At 35.4% G+C, this 24,244-nt stretch overlaps 1 protein-coding gene and 1 long non-coding RNA gene across 2 annotated transcripts; both read left to right on the top strand.

Annotated features, from left to right (window-relative positions):
- The first annotated feature begins 1,615 nt into the window (after window positions 1-1,615).
- Window positions 1,616-14,671, top strand: LOC128533304 (uncharacterized). The gene is made up of 18 exons (XM_053507544.1): window positions 1,616-1,720; window positions 5,522-5,591; window positions 5,686-6,066; window positions 6,297-6,587; window positions 6,792-7,088; window positions 7,386-7,760; window positions 8,084-8,371; window positions 8,520-8,816; window positions 9,073-9,447; window positions 9,726-10,013; window positions 10,122-10,415; window positions 10,684-11,064; window positions 11,148-11,435; window positions 11,926-12,219; window positions 12,302-12,340; window positions 13,680-14,021; window positions 14,173-14,469; window positions 14,553-14,671. The coding sequence occupies exons 2-18, from the start codon at window positions 5,555-5,557 to the stop codon at window positions 14,669-14,671; spliced, it is 4,683 nt and encodes a 1,560-aa protein (XP_053363519.1). The 5' UTR covers window positions 1,616-1,720; window positions 5,522-5,554.
- Window positions 14,672-15,161: 490 nt separating this feature from the next.
- Window positions 15,162-15,469, top strand: LOC128532927 (uncharacterized). The gene is made up of 3 exons (XR_008361331.1): window positions 15,162-15,211; window positions 15,313-15,345; window positions 15,443-15,469. It is a non-coding gene; the product is annotated as an uncharacterized LOC128532927 (long non-coding RNA).
- Window positions 15,470-24,244: the final 8,775 nt, after the last annotated feature.

A 24,244-nucleotide genomic window follows, 5' to 3' on the forward strand; every position in this document is an offset into this window, starting at 1 on the left:
CCTAAAACTGAACCCTGTGGATCACCGAACTCAACTAGAGAACATGCAAAATAATTACCATTTAAGTCTACATGCTGATAACGATCGGTCAAGTACGATCTGAGCCAGGAGAGGGCTGTACCCTTAATTTCTACTATTCAGATTCTTAAATTTAATTGGTCATAAGGTGTGCATTATTTTTGTTATTATTGTTATTATTTTGTGCAAGAGCATGGATCACTTTATGCAACAGCATGGATCATCTACTTCGGTTGTTCATTATTGGTCCTATGGTATTCTCCAAGATGCAGAATTCTTGCCAAGACTAAGAAACAGTCCTGTGCAATATTGTGTTACTGCTCTTCATTAGTGGTAAATTAAGTTCCGATGCAACTTGTCACACACTCCCAGGTTTTAACACCTGGTTCCCTACCTGTAGAATCCTCTATAAAAATGACTTTACTCTTGTTCCAATTTACTTTTTCAGATGATATAACATTTACCATTTACCACAATTATATCTGCATATGCTAATCCACAGTAATGGATACTGGTATTACAGCTAAGTATTTATAGATCACTGATTTTGCTTTTTATTTTATACAACTCTGGTTCTATGGCTAGGGTGTACTGTATACAGTAGCACGCCATTCAGAGAATAGCAATGCCTATACCCTTATACACTTTAAAAGAGTGCACATGAACTGCCGCACTGTTATCCTACAGAACATCTCAACGCCACTAAACAAAACCTTGATTAAGGCTATAAAGCCCACCAGAAATGTTGCATTCAACCCAATTATTAATTATAAGACCACTCTTCAGCCCCAATAGTCTGGAGATGACCAAAAGGTCCCAAATTTGGTGTATATCATCAAAGAATGATCTGGCAGGTCATTTATTATCAATTATCAGACATATATTATCAGACAATTATCTGGTCAAAGTGAAGCTCCACTTACCTTCCCCAGTCTTACTGCTAACGCTTCTGAGAGCATCTTATACTCAATGCATATAAACAAGATCAGACACTAGTCCCTTAGGTCAGTAAAGTCACCTTTCTTTGGTGGCAAGGTCACGACTGCACTACAGCTATTTAATGGCAGTCTGCCTTCCCCAGCATGATCAGAAGGTCTTCTAGAACTTGATTGAGAGGCCACGTTTCAGGTAGCTCTTGGGGGAAAAAGGAAGAGAAAAAAAACAAACAAACAAACAAAACTTTTCTCTACCTCTTGAACAGCAGTGATCTCACTTTTATACACTTTTATATTTTTTAGCTTTTATAAGTAAAAGCTGACTATGCTTGTGAATTTTAGTAGGTTCCAATACTATAATCAGATTTAGTACCCTTAATTATTTCTACACATAAGCCTTATTTTAAATATATATTTTTTTCCTTTTACAATTGTAAATCTAACTAGAATGCATGACAATTCATGATGGTAAATCATTGTGGTAGAACAGGGTAAACATATGACAAACTGTGCTGGTATACAAAAATAATATACCCCCTCCCTCCTCCTAGCACGCACTATTTGCTTATAAATGCATGAGCTGACATGTGTTATTTCTTGCAGCATTGTTTTTTGAGTTGGTGGGACACACTTGTTTCTGATTAGAAAAAAAAAGTCTGATTAAGCTTATCTAAGTAAAAGAGTTTATGTGCACTACTACAGCTGTAATGTAAGGAGTTGATTCATGTGGAATAGATTTCTGATGAGAAATACAATTTATCTACTTTGTAAGTACAGAAATAATTGTCTTAATTTCTCTTATATCTGGACCTTTTTGCCTAGTTTATACTGTATGGTGTCTGATCCGAACCATTGGCCATTTTGTAACTGCAAAATTACTATGCATTATACGGTATGTAATGTAGAGCATGTAATGATATAATGCTTGCAGCTGTGTGTGTGTGTGTGTGTGTGTGTGTGTGTTTGTGCGTGCATGCGTGTGTGAGTACGTAAACTGCGTGACTGGTAAAAAGAGAGGTGATGGCTACCTTGATTACACTATTATATGTGGAACATTATCAAATGTTAAAAATTGCTAGTTATATATTTTTAATTTATTGTGTTTTGTATTTGTATTTGTAAAGTATGTACTATCTATCTGTAGAAATAATAATATTGCTAAACAAATAACATTACAGTATATTACATTTAGAACATAGATTTAAGGCAGACTCAGGATTGACTTACAATTATTAAACCATAGTACAGACTTGCATCACTAAATGACAACAGACAATACGACACTGTACATGAACATGAGCAGTTTTACAATTATCTAATTTAACTATTTGATATTTATATTTAGACCTTTTTTAATATACAACCCAAAAGTTGGGACAATTTTTAAAAAAATAATAAAATAAAAAACTAAAAACTTTTAAATCCCATGAGTCAATATTTTATTCACAATAGACATAATGAACATTCATGTTTAAACTGAGGAATTTTACAATTGGTAGGTGTTTCGGCTGCCATGCGGAAGGCCCGGGTTCGATTCCCAGCTAGTGCCCAAACCCCTGCCACTGGATGCAGTGCCGGTCCTAAGCCCGGATAAAATGGGAGGGTTGCGTCAGGAAGGGCATCCGGCGTAAAACCTGTGCCAAGTTGTAGTGCGGACTGGGTATTCCGCTGTGGTGACCCCTTGCCGGGAGCAGCCGAAAGACCAACAACAACAACAACATGCACAAAATGAGCTCATTTCAAATTTGATACCTGTAGAATTTGGTCATATTCTTGCCCTATATAGGTTTCCAACTCCATAGGTGAAAGATCTGAACTGCAGGCAAGCCAGTTCAGCACCCAGACTCTTCTACTAGGAAGTCATGCTGTTGTAATACAGTAGCTGCACTACTGTATGTGGTTTCGCATTGTCCTGCTAAAATACACAAGCCTTCCTTGAAATAAACGTTATTTTAAAACTTTATATACATTTCAGCATTCATACTGCCTTCCAAAACATGCAGCCTGCCCATACCATTATCACTTATGCACTCCATACCATCAGAGATGCTGACTTTTAAACAGAACGCTGATATGGATGGTCTCCCTCCTCTTTAGCCCGGAGAATACAGTGCCCATGATTTCCAACAAGAATGTCAAATTTGGACCCATTTGACCATAGAACACTTTTTCACTTTGAAACTGTCAATTTTAAGTGAGCTTTGGCCCACAGGCCATGATACACTTCTGGACCAGGTTCACATGTGGCTTCCTTTTTGCATGATAGAGTTTTAGTTGGCATCTGCAGGTGGCACGGTCGGATTGTGTTTACCGACAGTTGTGTCTGGAAGTATTTCTGGGCCCATTTAGTAATGTCAATGACACAATCATGCTGATGAGTGATGCAGTGTCGTCTGAGGGCCCAGAGACCATGGGCATCTAAAAACAGTCTTTGTGTGTGTAAAATTTCTCAGTTTAAACATTTGTTATGTTCTCTATGTTGTTTTGTAATTAAATTATTGGCTCATGTTTTTTAAAAGTCTCTTAGTTTTTATTTGATTAAATAATAAAAAAAATCCTAACTTTTTCAGAATTCAGGTTATACAAAAGAGAAACAAAAACCAACAAACAGAACAAAAAACCCATTCTGATGCTTAATGTGAATATTAAGTGAAGCTATTGAACTGTATCTGCACTAATTATGCATTGTGCTGCTGCCAGGTGACTGGCTGTTTAGATAGCTACATGAATGAGCAGGTATGTATGTATTTCTATTAAAGTGGATGAAGATTAAAAGTATATAATCTAAAAGTGAGCAAAAGATTCCCTCGCAATTTGAGACTGCCTCTTAACACTGTGTCCAAACTGCTGCACTTCATTTTTTGAGCATTAAACACAACTGGTGTCACAAGAGGTCGGTCATTTGATTAAGTTAATCTCATCATCTATAACCTCTACAGTACATTTTATAAAATTTTAGTTTAATGTTTACCACATGCTTTGGGAATGCTATCTCACCACTTCACTGCCAAAAGTAAGACATAAAACATTACTTAATATTTATTACAAATACTGCCAGAAGGTTTCTTTCAAACCCAAATGTACCCAGATCTATTTCTGCTTCTTTTTTTTTTTTTTTTGTCATGTGAGCCATTCTCTCATAATCACTGTAAAAGGAACTGGGAAGATGCTTGAAAGTATAAGTTCTATTTTATCATGTGCATGTTTCACATAAATTTTTGGTTTATGGTGGTTTATAAATTGCATCTATACATTATACATCACTCAGCATCTGTATTAGTAGCTTATTTTTGGGCACTAAATTTGTTAGCAACAGATATCAGCTTCACCCTGCCAACTACAGTATACTTATGTACTTCCTGTACCCCAAGCTTTCTAGTTATTATTCCCCACAGACATGTCGATTGCAAGAAATTGTCAGAAAGCCAATGAGACTTTGCAGGCATTTCAATAGTAGCTCTCAGAATTACTGCATGGAAAAGTCTACTCTGACTCATCTGTCTGCATGGCTGGAAAACCTTATCTTTCCTCTATTTGAGAAAATGTGCATTCTATGCAAGAGGCTCAGAGCTCAGTCCTATTAAAAAGGAGACATTTTATATTCACATTTTTAGTCATTATATTATTTTTGATGTTCAAAACAGAGTACAGTATGTGGACCACATGAATTAATAGTGTGATTGCTTTTAGTTCATGTTCTTATTTTTTTCAGGACATCTTTTATGCCCCGTAATTCAAATCAAAACAGAACCGCATTAAATTCAAGTGAATCATGAGAGAGATTGACTCAACGATTATAAATTATGCATGTTTTATTAAGCCGTATTCTCTGTTTATTGATCTAACATCTTAATTTAATTTAATCTAAATACATTCAATTTAAATGAGCTTTGTTTATTATTCAGCGCACTTTTTTCCCATACTTGCAGATTGTGTATGAGAAAAAAATATTTTTTTTTTATCAGTTTTAATTGTAGACAGCACCCTCTGTTGCATTTAAGTTACCAAAAGCACAGACACGGCATTTGCTTAGAGATACACAATGCAAAATATTTACCTGTATTTTTTTTTTTAAGGTGTTACAGGACAAATTAAAAGAGTATTTGAGTCGCTTCTGGGTCATGAGCGGTGTGTTTTCCATGTGCATGTTGTCCCCAAAGTTACTTATAATTTTCATAGTTAGGCTGTAATTGTTTCTTAAAAGAGAAAGTGTGTATTGCTGTCAGGATTACATGGACTGAACAGGCTAATCAAGATTCCAAGTAACTGGAGAAAAGTTATTTATTTATTTATAAACTATATGTAGATCACACATCTGCAACACAAATTGCTTCTATGGTGGAAAATATTTCATTGCAATACGCTATTTTAAAAACTTATGTTTGTCAAGCAAACTGATTAAAATTAATATAATGCCTATTTTTATCGCCTCAACTAATGAACATAATAGACTTTCTGTATTCATTTGTATCTATCTGTATCTATATAATAAGTCTTGAAACTATATACTAAGAAAATTGCCTTATAATGTCATTAGCATTAAACCATGTGCATTCTTGTGTCAACAGGTCTGTTTATCCTTATTTCTTCAACCTGAGAAAATGAAAAGTTTGCTACTATTTGATATACTACTTCATGGTACAGTGTGCTTCAAGCCTAAATTCTTTTAATGTTTAGCACAAACAGTGTGTTGTGAACAAAAAAATAAACTACTAACAAATTTCACACACAGGCATCCTGTTCAACAGCACCTGGGCCTGGTCAGTAAACATGCCATCAAGCATTTCTGGTCTACACAAATCCTGCCTTGTTATACCATGTACATTCTCCTATTCATACTATCCACCTTATAACCCTAATCGCATAGTGTGGTATCAGTATGTTAGCCGTGGATATCCTCTAGTGCTTGACAGTAGGGACCCTTATTCAGTGATTGAAAGGTACAGAGGAAGAACCAGCTTATATAAGGGAACATATAGGGACTGCAGTCTACTGATTAAAGACCTTAGATATTCCCATAATGGAGACAGAATATATGCTTGGATTGACCCGGAAAATGTTGGAAGGACAACTTACAAATTCTATGATGTCACTACACTAATTCATGTTCAATGTAAGTGTTACATTTAATTACCATTTGTCCAATAAATAATGTCAATAATGTTAATAGTTAAAAAAGTTATTTATTTATTCATTTATTTATTTACTTGTCTGTTTGTTGGTTATTAATTGATTAATTGCTTACTTGTAAAAACACAGCTTTTCTATAAGTAATATTAAAAACTAAATGTGATTTAGAGAAGTTTTTTGTTTTCTATTTTTTTCCTCCACTTTAAATGACAGCATCTGCACCAAAGCCTGAAGTTTACATCTCTGAAGGGGATAAAATAGGGGAAAAAATTAAAGTTCGATGTATAACATATCACACCTGTCCTTACAATCCCCCCTCTCTAAGTCTGAGTGGGATACAAAAAACATCTGACATTTTGACAGACAACCCTATTGGTGATGGCAAATGGGAAATCACGCTAACACGTCATGGGGTTGTCGAGTCTGAAACACACCGAGTTGATTGTTCTGCTACACACAGTGGTGGGCTCTCAGCATCCACTACCAAAATACATAATGCAGAGTGTAAGTAATATTTTACATACAATACTGTGTAGAGTACTTCTGAATGCAATATTTTCTCTCTTAAAAAGAGATGGTTTAGCGCATTCTCTTTTTTTTCTGTATGCAAAGTAATAAATTATTAGAGTAAATACATCTGTTTTGAGGTCAATTTTATTAAGATGTATTGTCTTGCATAATGTGTTAATTGTATCATGTGTGTTTTAGGTTTCATTGATAAAGCCCAGATTACTCCTGACTCAAACACAGAGTTTCTAGAGGGTGTGGAACAAGACATTGTTTGCTCTGTTACATACATGTGCTCCAGTGCCTGGCCTCAAATTACTTGGAACGATGGAATCTTTAATGGAATTAACACTTACATTCGCAAACAGGGAATCAAATATGAAGCTAGATCTACATTAAAGTTTAAAGCAAAGGCTGATGATCATAGGAAGACCATTACCTGCCAAACAAACTTTAAAGGGATGATTCAAAGAGTGAAAATTACTTTAAGAGTCAAGAGTGAGTATGAGTTTCTGGGGTTAAGGACTTTTTAGTCACTTGTGTCCTTCTCTGTTTTTTCTTGACTGCATATGTATGCATATAACTTTAAAATGCATTTAGCGCATTCTTTTAACTGCTAATTAATTTTAATTTACGTAAGATAATAAATAGATTATAAATGCTGAAGGTTAGACCTACAGTGTATTTCTGTTGTGTCTCTTAAGAGCTGGTATTGCACATTTTTGGATTTCTAGATATTGGGTATTGCATCATAAAAAAGGTATAGTAAACATTTATGTGTATTTTTGTTTGTAGTGTCAATGGGCTCACTTGACTGGAGTTTCACAATGCCCAGTGCAATCAATGGCATTCGAGGGTCCTGTGTGGTCATTCCGTGCAGTTATAAATTTAAAACCTCTGACCGTAGTGGTGTAGATGTAAAATGGTATTCAAAAACACTCACCACATCAGATCTGATATATAGCCAATCATCTCACAATATCATTCCTAAGTTCAAAGGGAAGACAAGTTTATATGGATCCTCAAATGAAAAGAACTGCAGCTTAAAGATCCAGCCTCTTGACATGTCACATAATCGGGAAAGACTGTTCCCCTGGATGGACCAGAATCCTCCTGATACTTACCACCGAAAAAATGTTGCAGAGGAAACTATTGCTCTTGAGGTGACAGGTAAATTCTATGCTTTTACTAGGTTCAGGAATATATCAATATAATATAAAATCTGTCAAATGTTTTACATTTACTTTCTATTTATAATCATTTATTAAAAAAATGAAAACAAAGATAATAAACACTCACTAAGCACTTTACTAGGAAAACCTAAAAGTTATCCAATCAGCCAAATAATATTTTATCAGCAGTGCAGTGCAAAAATCATACTGTTAAAGATACATAAATGATGATCTCTACAAGAAGAGTATAGTTTTGCAGGTTTAAATTGTAGGAATCTGAAGATTGCAACCCTCTGCATGGGGGATTTTTTGTCTTTACAGATACTGCTGAGAAACCACAAGCAGAAGTTCTTGGTAGGGCTACAGTTGGCGAGCCTGTGACATTGTCTTGTAGTGTGATACACACCTGTCCTCCAAAACCCCCAACACTCAGCTTCAGTATATCACGTGGGTCTTCACGTTTTATCCACACACCCTTATATCATGGAAAATGGAAGGCAACAAAAGAGATAACGTGGACAGTTGAGGAAAATGATAATTTTGTTACTTGTTCTGTGAGTTATGCAGGTGGACAGAAATCAAAGACTGAAATCCCTCTTAATCCTTTATGTGAGTCTGAATCAATGCACATTTACAGTTTAAAAGTATTATTAAAAGAAATAATATTTAAATGTATCAGTTGGTCATTTATATTTTTTGTATGATTTTGTTAATGTGTATTGTATTACACAGTATAATCCTGTTTTATCTGCTATAGGTCCCATTGACCAAGCTCAGATTAGTTCTGATTCAAACACTGAGTTTCTTGAGGGTGTGGAACAAGACATTGTTTGTTTTGTTACATACATGTGTTCCAGAGACCGACCTTACATTATGTGGAGTGGGGAACAGTTACCTGGCAGCACATTTCACGTAACAAAGCATGGAACAAAACAGATAGCTAAGTCCACACTAAAGTTCACTCCGAAAGCCAGTGATAATGGCAAGACAATTACCTGCCAAGCAGATTTTAAAGGGAATGTTCAGACAGTGGAAATCACCTTAAGAATTCAAAGTGAGTAAGGACTTTTGATGTTAAGGCCTTCTGGTTACCTATATGCTTAATTTAGATTTTTGACATGCATGTCCATCATTCAACACATTCTCATGAAAATTGCATTCGCCAGCTCCTAAATTAGGAATGCTTTACGGCTAGCAATTGTATGAAGAACGTAGCATCATTCTCATTCATATTTGGAATTAAAGACATTTAGCAAGATATTATAAAAAAAATAACATATAATAACCTTTTATGTGTATTTTTGTTACAGGATCAATGGGCTCACTTGACTGGAGTTTCACAATACCCAACACAATTACTGGTGTCCGAGGTTCCTGTGTGGTCATTCCCTGCAATTATGAATTCAAAAATGTCCAGCCTAGCAGGACAAATGTAAAATGGTATAAACTCTCCACTACAGGTTACTCTTTGGTATATGACCAATCAACACACAATATCATTAATCGGTTTAAAGGAAAGACAAGTTTATATGGATCCTCAAATGACAAAAACTGCAGCTTGAAGATCCAGCCGCTTGAAATGCAACATAGTCAGGAGAAACTGTTTCCCTGGATGGACCCAAATTCTATTGAATCATACCACAACAAAAATTTTGATCATGTAACTATTGTCCTCGAGGTAACAGGTAAAATCACATAAACAACATTTGTATAATATTTTGGATATTCTTTTTTTTAGTGATACTAATTAAAACTTTATCATGGTAGTAATGTGAGTATGGTTTGAGTACAAACAAAGAACAAACAAAACCAGAAGCAAATGATTTCAGTTGTTTGCATGATGGAGATACATATCTCACTAAACCCTTAAAATCACATGGATGAATTATAATACAAAATAACCATTATTTCTCCCTTGTAAATGTTTTGTATCACTCACAAATTATTTACTTACCTGTTAAAGATATTGTTGAAAAACCAGAGGCAGATCTTCTTGGCATAGCCAAAGTTGGTAAGCCAGTAACGTTGTCCTGCAGTGTGCTACACACTTGTCCTTCAACACCTCCATCATTGAGCCTGAGTGTTTCTCATGACACTCAAAGTTTAACTCACACACCCCTTCATGATGGAAAATGGAGGTCAACTGTAGAGAGTACCTGGACTGTTGAGGAAAATGATAAATCCGTTACTTGTACTGTGAGTTACGCAGGTGGACAAACATCGAAGACTGAAATCAGTGTTAATCCTTTATGTGAGTCTGAAATTATCACCAATCTTTTTACCTCAAAGGCAGTTGTGTCTGCATGTACTGTAAGCTTCACATTTTTTTCCTTTAATGAACTTTTCACAATGTTTTTAGGTGACTTTCACAAACCTGTAATAAGTCCAACCCAAGATGAAGTTATGGAAGGAATTGAGAAAAGCTTTACTTGTACTGTGACCCACACATGTCAAAAACAAAAGCCAAACATAATCTGGAATTACCAAAACATGCCTGTTTCTTCTGAAACACATAAGGTTGACTCCCACATTTGGAGAACAGTTTCCACTTTGAAACTGAAAGCATCGTGGGACGACCATGGAAAGACATTAACATGCACAATTCAAACTACAGAGGGAGAGTCTTCAGATCATGTTACTTTAAAAGTAAAAAGTACGTTTGTTTGACCATTTGATTCTAAAAAATACAAACTATCTGTTCTAGCTACAATTCAGCCCTAGTCATAAATAAAAAATATTTAAAAAATGTGTAACTATTAACTTTTTTTCATTACTTTTTGGTTCACATCTGTTTACAGTATACTGTAGTAAAAACTCAAATGTTTTCTTTTAAACATTCACTGCTCATTGAACATAGTAAAATAGTAATTCTTAAACAAATTCTCTTCACTGAATACTGCATTATTTGTTCCTTAATGAAGGGGGGATGTTTTCACTGGATTGGACGTATTCAATGCCCAGTAAGATGACTGGCCTTCAAGGCACCTGTCTGGTCATTCCCTGCAGCTTTGACTTCAGAAAAAGCACAGAAAAACCTGCCGATGTTGAGGTGAAATGGTACCTATACTCTACATCACAGTACCCCTTGGTGTATAGCCCAGATGGTGAGACTGTTACTAGGAAATATTTTGGCAAGACAAGACTGTATGGTTTAACTAGTGAGAAAAATTGCAGTTTGGAAATCATGCAACTTGAACTGCAGTACAATGGGGATAGACTGTATCTTTGGATGGATCCAAAATCAGTTGATACATTTCACAAGGAGGATTTCCATGACAAATCTATTGAACTCCAAATAAAAGGTAAAGACACTTTTATGGAGATATGTTAGATTGCTAAATACTGTGTTTGATTTACAATCTAGTCTGCTGTTTGTTTTTGACAGAACAAGCTGATAAACCAAAACTAAGCATTATTGGTATACCAAGAGTGGGAGAGCAAGTCACAGTGTCCTGTAGTGTCCTTCATACATGTCCGTCCAAACCACCAAGTCTGTCTGTGGGGAAGGCACTTGATACAGACGTTTCTGTACACAATCCAGTACAAGATGGCTTTTGGGAGCTAACCAGAATTCACACATTCATAATTAAAGAAGAAGAACAAACTGTTACATGTAAAGCCACATTCCATGGAGGAAAGATATCTGAATCACAAATCGATCTCAATGCTCAGTGTAAGTCATAATGCTTGGACAACAGGGTCGTTTATTTCTTCTGATTATCACAAAAGCTGTCCTGATATTATACTGGTCTTAAACAATTGTTTTTCTATATTTGTGTGGAGTGGGTAAAGTCAAATATTAACCTCATTAAACTACTCATCATTCAGTTGTTGCTGCACCAATATAAATGATAAATATTTTAATTATTTACTTCTGTTTTTGTTTGTGTTGGAGGAAGTGGTGGGGTCTCCCAGCTTCAGTGTCCTTAAACTGGTCACTAACACAACTTAAATAAATTTTGCCACATTATGTTTCAACATAAGTTATCAGTTATGAATGATTTGTTAAGCATGGTTTATGATTTAGAACTACAGTATACACAGTATTGACACTAGAGTATGAGGAAATACTACTATGTGATATTCATATAACTATTTAATCTCAGTAAATGTCTAGCATTTTAAATAACATGCTTTACAGAGGTTTATAATTCCATTTTTAGGTACCTATAAGGATATAACCATTGATCCTGAGGTGGCCGATGTTGTAGAGGGTGTTGCAAATAACTTCACATGTACAGTTTTCCATTCTTGCAAGAGCCAGCCTCCAACTTTCACCTGGAACTACAAAGACATACCAGAGACTGTGGGAACTAAAAAAGGGCCATCCTTAACCTGGGCCACTTATTCCAATATATTATTTATAGCTTCAATGGAGGATGATGGCAAGAAACTGACTTGCACTGTAAAACTGCCTAAAGGAGAAATCTCAACTTCCATTGTTTTACAGGTTCAAAGTGAGTGGGTCCATCTTCATGATTGTATGATTTAAGGTCATGATACATTTACTTGAAATAACCTATTTGTATTTTTTTGTAGGATATGTACCCAAGGTGGTGGATCCATTTGAGAATGACAGTATGTGTTTTCTTTTCTTTTCTTTCTTTTTAATATCTAAGATGCACCTAATCGTATTGTGATCAAATTTAACACTTTTAGATTTTATAGTGTGTTTGCATGTGTGTGTGTGTGTGTGTGTGTGTGTGTGTGTGTGTGCGTGTGTGTGTACAGTGGCAAGAATTAATGGCATCTTCTTAATTTCTTGTTAATTTGATCTTCATCTAAGTCAAGGTTATCGACAAATAGAATGTGCCTAAAATAATAACACAAAAAAATTCTGATCTTTCATGTTTTTATTGAACACACTCAGTTAACATTTAAAATGGTAGTGAAAATAATAAGTATATCAGCCCATTCTTCCTGGCAAAACTCATATTCTTTGGATGTCTAGCCAGGCCCTGAGGCAGCAAAGCAGGCCCAAATCATGAGGGTTTCTCCACCATACTTTATGGTTGGGATGATGTTTTCATGAGGATATGCAGTGCCATTTTTACGCCGGATGTAGTTCTGTATGTCCTTTACAGATACAATCTTAGTTTCATCTGTGCATAAACAGTTTGTCAATATCCCTGCGGAGTGTCAGTGCTCTTTTGCAAAATTTAGACATGCAGCAATTTTCTTTTTAGTGAGCAGCGGCTTCCTTTGTGGTGTCCTGCCATGGACACTCTACTTATTTAATGTTTTACTGTAGACTCATGAACACAAAAGTTAGCCAGTTCCAATTATGCTTTCAAATCATTGGCTGTCACTCAGGGTTGTTGTTTTACTCACTGATGAGTCTTCATTGTGCTCTTTGGGACATTTTGACTGGGCGCCCACTTTTGGGAAGAGTTGCCACAGTCCCAAAGTGTCTTCTGCCTAACTTTAGAATGGGATTTGCAACCCTTTCCAGCTTCATGTAAATCAACAACTTTTGATCATAGATCTCCTGAAAGTAGTTTTCGCCAGGGCATGGCTCACATTAGCGTATTCTTCTTGTGTGAATTAAACCTTAATAGGTGTGAGTGGTTATTAATCAGTGTTTTTTAATCAAAGTAGCTCTAGTCCACACCTCAAACTAATTTTCTTTGCAAGACTCCAGGTATGCTAACACCTGACTCGATTAGCTTTGTTGATGTCATTATTTGAGGGAGGTTTTTATGGTTGTACTTAATAAAGACATGAAAGATCAGAAAAATTTTGTTTTATTATTTTAGGCACATTATATTTGTAGATGAAGACCAGATTATATTTTATGACAAATTAATTCAGAAAACCATGGAATTCCTAAAGGCTCACATGCTTCTTTTTGCCACTGTGTATGTGCGTGTAGACTTTAACAAGCTTTTTTTTTTTTGTTTTTTTTGCTGGATTTCAGCTGTCCACATTTTAGAGGCGAATGTGGTACCCCGGATCAGTGCTTTGACCAAGTCCTGTGTGGTGATACCTTGTACTTTCAAGTCAGGTGACATGCCTATTACACGCCTTCGAGTTCTGTGGTACACCAGTACTGGCCAATATGTCTTCCACACTGGACAGTCTAATGTTATAGACAACTTTAAAGGACGCACAAAGCTTCTGGGGAATCCAGATGAGCAGAACTGCACTTTAGAGATTGATAAGGTCCAAGCTCATGATAATGGGCCATTCTGTTTTCATGCAGAAAAAGGCAATGATAAGTACAGGTTCAACCACAGCTGTGTGTTCATCATCATGAAAGGTGAAACAAAAGTTTTCGCATGTTATAACATGCATGTTATAATAGCTATGAGCCCAGTTGTGTTTAAAATGTCCTCTCTTGTACAACTATTTAATTATGATTTTATAAGAACATGAAACAGTTTGCTGAATGCTCCTGTATTTAAATGCAGCATCTCCTGACAAGCCTGTGATATCAGCTCTTCCAGAAGAGATGGAGCCAGGCAAGCGTTTTACAATAAACTGTTCTGTCACACATACATGCTCATCACATCCACCAATTATCACATGGAATGTTCCGGCTGCCAGAGAAGTGGTGAGCCATGTGGAGCGAAGCGCAGGCAAATGGGAAACAACCTCCACAATTACTTTTATTCCAACTGGCTATGAAGAAGACGAAAATCTCATTTGTCGAGCTTCTTTCTGGGGGAAAAAGAACCAGGAAAGTTCAGCCTTAATAAATGTGAAACGTGAGTAAAGTTTTTCAGCTTAGGTTTGTTTGTTTACAACCATCCTTTTATTGTTTGTTGTATGACTTTTGTGTATTTTTTAGGATATGAAGGACTGGGTATGGACACCATAGGATTTGGTATAATTCTTCCTTTATGTTTATTGTTGCTCCTTTGTATTGCTGCTGGAATTATTATTTTTAAGAGAAAAGTCCAAAAGTAAGTTTATATATTTATTATTTTTATTTTCTGTCCAAAAAACGTTTATTATTACTATTACTATTTAATACTGTACCTACAATTACAGAACAACTACAGATGAATTACCACCTGAAAGAAGGTAAGATTTTTTTTTCTTTTATTTTTAATGCAAATGTACATTATAAACATTATAATATTAGAATGAGGTAAACATGTTTTATTGTTATTTTTAAAGTAGAAGATCAATTTGGAGCCAGATATCCAGGTTAGAACAAACTCTTCTTTGAATTCAATCAGCTGTGTGAGAATATTAATGTATTAGTGCCCTCTAGGATCAATAACAGATAAATACAATTTTCTTGTGGTGACCAATATTAAAACAGTTCAGTTTAAATATAATTTCGATTACAGTATTATAATTCCACTGCGATTATATATTTGTGCTTTATCCACATTACCAAATTAAGCAATAAAAGTATTTATCATGCCTTTATCTTAACCTTGTATTGTAAAGGAGATTCGATGGGACTGCAAGTTGGCTAAACTCTCCCATGGAAACCCGGTAAATACTAATCATAATATTCTTTTATATTATAAATGTCTTTTTTATTAGTTATTTTAAAAAATTATTGTAATATATAACTTTGTTAATATGACCAACAGCTCACCCGAAAGGCCACCAAAACCAGAGAAAAGGTCATTTTTTTTCAATAGAACTTTACTAGTTTTGTACAGTTTCCAATAAACCTTTATCCTGAAAAGATTAAAGTGTACTGTTTGAAATCATTCTTAGGCGTAGCATCTGGAGCAGGTTTTCCAGGTAATTATTTCCCAAATTATGTTTTTGTGTTATAATTATACCACAAAAAATTGCTGGAAATGGGAATTATTTTATCATCATCATCATCATCATCATCATCATCATCATGTTTCATTTGCAGAAGAGGTCCAGTGACAAAGTAGGTGACATTTTAGTAACACACATAGACTATGGTATAATATGTACAGTATACTGTATATATATAAAAAAAGAAAATAAAATTATCTGAATATAAAAATGTTGATATTTAAGTTATTTTGTGCTTTATTTATGTGTACATTGGGCTCAGGGGGTAGCCTGTTGACTGTCATGCAGAAGGCCTCGGGTTTTATTTTTTTTTAAAACAAAAAAGCCCCAAACAAATAAGTCACATCTAAGCAAGAAACAAAGAAACAAAATGTTCCAATATTTTTGATCACATAAAATGTATGGATTTACACAATGGATGGCATGGTCAAAGTTGAGTAACCTACTTTACTGAACTAACTAAAATTATAAACTTTTATCTCCATTTCCATCCTTTCGCTTTCCAAACCAAATGTCTTTAGTTAATAGGAAAAACACAATTGGACTTTACATTTTAAAAACTTTTGGGGGATCCTCTATAGTAACCTGAACAAGCAGATCTAAATCTGCATGTGGCAAATGCATACCATATAGTAGATTTTTAATTTTTTTAATATTTCATTTTATTATATGTGGTAATTGGGGGACAGCACGGTGGCTTAGTGGTTAGCATTGTCACCTTGCACCTTTAGGATCCGGCCTCTGTGTGCATGAAGATGTTCTCCCCGTGTTTGGTGGGTTTCCTCCAGGTACTGAACTCAGGTTTCCCACAGTCCAAAAATTTGATTAGGCTATTGTTTCTAAAATTGCCCGTAGTGTGTAAATGAGTGTGTGAGTTTGTATGTGCTTGTAACCTGCAATAGATTGGCACCCTGCTCAGGTTGTACCCCGCCTCGTCTCCTAAGTCTCTTTGGATAGGCTCCGGATCCCCCATGACCTGTATACAGGGTTAAGCTACAGACTTTAGACGATTAGTGAGTGAGTGAGTGAGTGAGTGAGTATATATTGTAAATGCATTTGTGTAAAATAGGTCATAAATTATAGACAAAAGTAAGCAAGAGCAAAGATTTCTATACAGTACAATTGAAAAGATTTGGATTTTTGTAAGTTTTTTACATTTATTGAAAATCTAATTGTACTATATAACGTTGATAATATGACCAACAGCTCACCTGTAAGGCCACCAAAACCAGAGAAAAGGTATATTTGTTTAATATATCTCACACTTAACTTAGTAACTTATTATTTCCTGATAAACATGAATAAATAGCTTAAATTGCAGTAATTTTGTTCTAAACCTTTCTTAGGCGTAGCATCTGGAGCAGATTTTCCAGGTAATTATCTTCCAAAGTTATGTTTATGATTTTATCACAAGAAAAATAGCTGGGAATAATGTTATAATTATTATTTCCATCATCATCGTCATCATCATCTTTTATTTACAGAAGAGGTCCAGCGTCCAGTACAGATCTGCAAAACAAGTAGGTAACACGTTTAGTAAAATATAAAAAAAACATGATACAGTATGTAAGTACTTTTGTGTTTTATTTATGTGTAAATTGTGGTATTGGTGGTTCAGCGGTAGGTTTCTTGCCTGCCGTGCAGAAGGGCTTGGTTCAATTCTCAGCAGCCACTGGATGCAGTGACAGAATAATAGCCTGAATAAAATTTTGGCAGAGTTGGGTCAGGATCTGGCATAAAATCTGAGCCAAGTTGCCTATAGTTTGGATGATCTGCTCTGGAGATCACTTGACAATAGCAGCCAATAGACCAATTTATTTGTAAATTTGGTTAAACTTAACTTAAATCACTGCCAATTAAACCATTAGCTGAAGACACAGGAAATTGGTTGGTTTTAGAACAAGGAATATCAGCATTGTCAGAAACCAGGAAAAGTATAAAAACTCCACAAGAGCAAAAAGAAAAAAGTAGAACAATACAACAATGATTTTACAGACAAAGAATTGTCAAGGACAAAAGTCTTTTTTTTTAGGTTATTCCTTAATTCTCTTGGTTTATTATTTTAAAATGAAAAAGTTACATCTGAGCAAGGAACAAATAATATAGGAAAACAGGAAAAACATAAGAATAAGACTTTCTATTGCAAAATGTTTGGGGAATTCTGTATATAATTCTGACCAAGCAGATCTAAATCTATATGTGCCAAATGCATACGGTATAGTGTCAAAATAATGTATTTAATTTATTATTTATTGTAAATATATTTGGTAAAATAGGTCATAAATGATGGAGAAAAGTAAACAAAAGTTTACATACAGGTACAGTACATATAAGTTTCCATACAGTCAAACATTTGGATTCACTTTTTTCCATTCTAGGACAATACTGGAGATTTCAAAACTTTTTTCCCAATTATATTTTTTAGGATTTAACAAAAGATACATAGTAAATATACAAAAACATGCATTTCAAATTTTAACTTTTCAACCCCACCCTCCTCCCTCCCTAACAACAAAACCAGACAAACAACCAAACCATAAAAAACAAACAAACCAAAAAAATTAATCCTCTACTGCATCTTCATGTAATAGATCAATAGTATCAATATAATTTAACACTGGTTCCCATGTTTTATAAAAGGTTTTTAAAGACCCTTTTAAAGAAAAGCGGATTTTTTCCAGTTTTAACACTAGATTTACTAGGCCTGCAAAAATTTGCGTAAATTCCCTGGACCTCACACCTGCTAGCTTCCCTGCTGAGTTTTTTAACATGCCGTCAGCTCCATTGTTCTCTCACTTTTGTTCTGAAAACACACCCATTACCTGTGAGGCCTGGCACATTTGCATTTGTTAGCTTAAACCAAGACAGGCCAAAACTTTGTGTGTGACATGGAAACCTTCACAAATGCCTATACAAAAAACACACATTCACAATAATTTGGATACACAAGTCTGTTTTATTTTAAAGGGGTCATACAGGCCTACATGCACTTTTTTAAGCTGTTTGGACTGAACTGTGTTCTACTGTCCACCAAAAAATCCTGAAGGAGAATGTCCGGCCATCTGTTCATCAACTCAAGCTTAAGCGATCTTGGGTGCTGCAGCAGGACAATGACCCAAAACACACCAGCAAATCCACCTCTGAATGGCTGAAGAAACACAAAATGAAGACTTTGGAGTGGCCCAGTCAAAGTCCTGACCTGAATCCTATTGAGATGTTGTGGCATGACCTTAAAAAGGCGGTTAATGCTAGAAAACCCTCAAATAAAGCTGAATTACAACAATTCTGCAAAGATGAGTGGGCCAAAATTTCTCCAGAGCGCTGTAAAAGCCTCGTTGCAAGTTATTGCAAATGCTTGATTGCAGTTATTGCTGCTAAGGGTGGCCCAAGCAGTTATTAGGTTCAGGGAGCAATTACTTTTTCACACAGGGCCATGTAGGTTTGGATTTTTTTCTCCCTAAATAATAAAAACCATCATTTAAAAACTGCATTTTTGTTTACTATGACTGTTTACTATATCTTTGACTAATAGTTAAATGTGTTTGATGATCAGAAACATTTTGTGTGACAAACATGCAAAAGAATAAGAAATCAGGAAGGGGGCAAATAGTTTTTCACACCACTGTTTATGATAGAAATTAACCTTTTACTATGTGGATTAAGAGCAAGTATGGTGTCCATTTTCGAGTCAGGAGGAAGGTTAGGAAACTGAGGAAACTGATTTTGTACAAAATGTCTTATCTGAAAGAAACAGATGTTTTAGAAAGATTAAACTTTTCTGACAGCTCAGAAAATGACAAAAATATACCTTCATCATACAAGTTTTTGATAGATATAAGACCTCTAGAGGACCAGTCAAGAAAAAACGCATCAGTACATGATGGTAGAAAAGATATATTGTTTACTATAGGCGAAAGAACAGATGGAGTGATTAACCCAAAATGTTTTCTAAAACTAACCCATATTTTAAGAGTATTGGTCACCACTAAGCTGTCTGAGACATTTTTAGTGATTATAGGAAGCTGAGAGCAGATCAGTGAGTAAAGGGAAGGCTTTGAAGATGACAATTTTATTTGGGCCCAAACAGGGTGTTCAGAAACTCTAGAAGCGTTAAGCCAATATAAAACCTTGTTAATATTGCAAGCCCAGTAATAATTTGAACGTTTGGTAAGGCAAGACCCCCTTTTGACCTTGGATGTTTAAGAACTTTTCTTCTAATTCGTGCATGTTGGCCAAGCCACAAAAAAAGAGTTATCTGGTCCAAAGTAACAAAGAAAGATTTGTTAATGTAAATTGGTATACAGTATGTTGGAAAAGATTTAAGGCAGAATTGTCATCTTGACCAAATTAATATGATCAATTAGCGATATTGGAAGAGAGGACCATCTCCGTATATCTTCCCTGTAAGCATCTAACAAAGCATTAAATTTTTTTCTAAAAACAACCGCGACTGTTTTAGCAACAAAAATACACAGATATCTGAATGCTTCCTGAGTCCACTTAAAAGGAAAAGGGTATTTGGACAGCATCTCAGCTGCTGGATTGATTGGAAACAACTCACTTTTTTGAAGATTCAATTTGTAACCTGAACAGTTACCAAACAAGTCAAAAATTAGCAGGATTGGTGGTAGCGATGAAATGGGGTTGGATATATATATAAAAGTAGGTCATCTGCATAAAGGGATAATTTATAAGAAAAAGGGGAAACTTTGCCATGTACCTCGAAGCAGGGGGAACGTTTTAGAATGTGTCGCATTGGTATGTACTGATGCAACAGGGGGGAGTACAGTAACTGAATCCAAGCTATAAACTTTGAGCTGAAACCAAATTTCAGCTCAACAACTCCTCAGCTGACAAACATATGAAATGATCTGTCCTCGGATATAACACTTAAAAGCTTCCCATAACATGCTACTGCTAACTGAGTTGTTGTCGTTCGTTTCAAAATATAGATTTATATAGGTTACAAGAAAATCTTTGAAATCGTTATCAGAAAGTAAATGTCAGCTAAATCTCCATTGCTTAAAATAGGTCCTACAGTAGCTTGCAGGAACATTAAGTCCAAAGAGGTGGGGGCATGACCAGAAATGATTATACTATGATAATCACAGTAGCTTATAGAATGCATCATTCTGTTATCCAAAAGAAAAAAAATTGATTCGTGAATAAGAATGGTGAACATGTGAAAAAAAAAGAGAAGGTTTGCTAGCCGTAAATCTTGATCTCCAGGGATCGGACAGACCAATCTGTTTGGTGTAAGACTCTAAAAGTCTGGCAGAGCTAGTCAGCGTTGATTGTTTTGAGGAGGACCTATCCAATATTGAATCTCCCTATTTAATTATGTAGTGACTATCAAGGTTAGGCAGTACAGAAAAAAATCAGCAAAGAACTTATAATTATCCCAATTTGGGCCATATACACACGCTAAACAATGGGGACTGTTTTTAAAATACCAGACACAATCACATAATGGCCATACGAATCTGAGGTCATTGATTCTGGTTTAAAAGCAAAGGTTTTAAGCATAAGAATCGCAGCCCCTCTTGCCTTCACGCCAAATTTGGAGTGAAAGCAATGACTGATCCATGCACTTTTAATTTGAGAAACATCTGAAGTGCGGAGATGAGTTTCTTGTAAAAAAAATTATATCTCCGTTAAGAAGCTGTACAGTAAGTGTGAAAGAACTTTTTTGGCCTAAACACAATTATTTAAACCTTTTACATTCCAAGAGACAAAATTAATATCTGTGTTTAGTTTCGTCGGGTTACCAGCCATTTAGATCTGAAATAACTATTGGATGAACCCGATACATGTAATGCAGAACTGAGGAAGAAAAAAAGAAAAAAAAAAGAAAAAAAAACCCCACACAGACATAACATAATACTAAACAATTACCTCTAAGCTCCCTTTAAACAGCTGAACAGTAGCTTGTGTGCCTTTACAGGTACCTTACTTCCGTTTCTACTCCTGCTAAACCTACAAACCTTTACTTAAGGTTAATTCACTGTAATCCCCACATGTAAAATCATAATCCAAAAATGTATTTCCAATTACCTAACAAATGAAAACTGATTAATCCATCACAAATTAAGTGTATATTAGATTAATACAGCTTCAAACTTACAGAGTTCCTATAACAGTAGAGCTTTAGCATAAGCTGTGCTGTGTCTTGTTTAACACATCCAGAAGCAGAGCTGTGTCAGGCACATAATATTACAGCGAACTATTACACTGAGAGTCTAAATATCGCTTTCTCTCTTTCACCGATGTAAACCACTTGTTGTTCCCTTCTTTGGTCGTTATATGAAGCCTTGCCAAATACAAAAGAGCCGGTTTAAATCCCTGTTTGTACATTTTGGCCATGACTTCATGATACTGAACCCGCTGTTTCAATACTTCAGGGCTGTAGTTTTCATAGATGGCGATCGGATTCCCTTTATATTTAAGCTCCCCTCGGTTTTCACGCGCTTTGTGGACTACCTTATCCTTTAACTGGTAGTGATGAAAGCGGACCACAACTGCTCTTGGCCTCCCCCCTGCTTTCGGTTTAGAGGCGAGGGATCTGTGCGCTCGGTCCAGTTCTGGCGGGGCAGGTAGAACCTGATTGCCAAAAACCTCAAAAAGCAACTCGGAGAAAAAAGTCGTTTGTCGTGGGCCTTCCAGGAATTCTGGCACTCCGATTATTCTGATACTATTCCGCCTGCTCCACGCTTCCAGATCAGCGGTCTTAGTTTTGAGTTTAGCATTGCTCTCCACTAGCGCTGCGAGGGATGTTTCCATTCCGCATGGGACTCCAACGTGGAGAGCCTCTGGCCGTACTCAGACACAGTGGCTTGTACACAGTCAAGCTTCACGTCCAATGCTGAAATAACGGTCTTAAACTCGGCCACTAAGGACGCTCTATGTTCTTCTAGTAGGCCTGTTAGGGCCGCCATGCTCACCTTGCCCGACATTGCGGGTACTTTGGCTTCTTTACTAGATGCCTTCACCGCTCTAGTTGTCATTTTGGACATATATACTTATTCAGAAAAGAAAAAAGGTATAGATATAATTAGCCTTAGTAGTTTATTGGAAAAAGTCAAAGGGGTATATAAAAGGACACAGGGAATTGAATGGGAAGGCGAGACAAAAATGTCTACTCCATTTCACTACTACCCGGAAGTCCCCCTCAAAACTTTGAAAGAACAGAATATTCAATTATTTAAGTACAGTACGTAACAGCAACAATAGTCTGTTGTTATTTTCAGATACAAAGGTCAGCTGTTCGGAAATAGTTCTTCTAAGGCCAGTATTATTAAGTGCATTTGCAAAACCCATGAAGCACCTTGATGAAACTGGCTTTCATGAAGACCATTCCAGGAAAGCAAGACCTGCAGTACCTTTGCTGCAGCGGAGAAGTTCATTTAGAGTTACCAGACTCAGAAATCACAGATTAACTGCACCTTAAATTAGAGATGTTATAAAGGCTTTACAGAGTTTAATTGGTAGTGTATGTGTTTAAAGGTGACTGAGTCAAAAAAGAAAAACTGACAAACAAAACATTTTATTCATAGAGTGAACAATATCACTGCAATGGACTCATCTGCGGGATATTCAAAACCCCGCTTTCCATCACCAAAGCGGTACAGTACATTCCTTGTATAATTTCTATTATTATTATTATTATTATTATCAGGTAAGACAAAGACAAAGCGTATAACTTATGTATTGCTAATTTCTTATTTGTTGATTTCTGCTGGATAAAAACTGTAAAACAACATGGTTAATAAATTAACAACACAACTGTACATGTACAGTTAAAAAATACATTGATTTTCTATTGTACATACTGTATTTCACTTTGCATATGCTGTTTATGTCTGTGTTTTTATTTCTCTCTTTTTGTAAACTCTGAATGCAGAGAAACAAAATCCTACATATCAGGAGGTGGCCACTTATTAGTAAGTAAATAATTATGTACAAATACTATTGATATAACCAATTCTATTTATAACTGTATAAAAATGGGGACAAATCCTCAAACTTGTCCTATAATCAGCTGTTTAGTTCAACTGACTGGAGTTTTAAGGTTTGTTTAGTCCATTTTATTCCTTACTTTCTCTTTCTCTGTAACATTTATAGAATTATGATGAGGATGATTGTACCAACACTGCAGATTTTAAAATGCATCAGAAAATGTAATGATGACCAAAAAGTCTATGCAGAATGCAGCGTGATACTGTTTTTGTTTTGTTTTTCCTGTTGTCTGTGCAAAATAAGGAAACTGATGTTTTTTTCTTCCTTTTTTCCTTTTTTTTAATACCTTGGCTAGTTTTAATCTCATGCTGTTTTATAAGTGCTGTTTTCCCAGATAAAACAGGAAAAAAATAAGAAACTGAGATACTAATATAAATGTAATAAAATATTTCAATGTATGCTATTCATTTTATTTACAAACATATGTACGAGCAACAAAACGTAACAATCATTAATGTTAATAAAAGTGCTGTTTCCCCAGATGAAATAGGAAAAGAAAATAAGAAACTAAGAGACCGAGAGAAATGTAGTAAGATATCTCAATGTAATCTATTAATTTTATTTACAAACACATGTATGAGCAACAAAACTCAACAATTAATAATATTGACCATATTAAAACATATTGTCTGTCGCAGCTTCTTTCTGTATTATGTTATATACATGTGAGACTGTGTATCGAATAAAAATTTTAAACTCTAGTTAAAATGATTAATTTAATTTTTTACTCAC

This window comes from Clarias gariepinus, chromosome 11 (genome assembly GCF_024256425.1).
Source record: "Clarias gariepinus isolate MV-2021 ecotype Netherlands chromosome 11, CGAR_prim_01v2, whole genome shotgun sequence".
Taxonomy (NCBI): Eukaryota; Metazoa; Chordata; class Actinopteri; order Siluriformes; family Clariidae; genus Clarias; species Clarias gariepinus.

Excerpts from the sequence above, each read along its gene's own strand:
- LOC128533304 (XM_053507544.1), top strand. The coding sequence starts at position 5,555 with ATGAAAAGTTTGCTACTATTTGATATACTACTTCATG. Across the intron at positions 5,592-5,685 it reads ATTTGATATACTACTTCATG|GCATCCTGTTCAACAGCACC; the intron begins GTACAGTGTGCT and ends TTTCACACACAG. Across the intron at positions 12,341-13,679 it reads GGATCCATTTGAGAATGACA|CTGTCCACATTTTAGAGGCG; the intron begins GTATGTGTTTTC and ends GCTGGATTTCAG.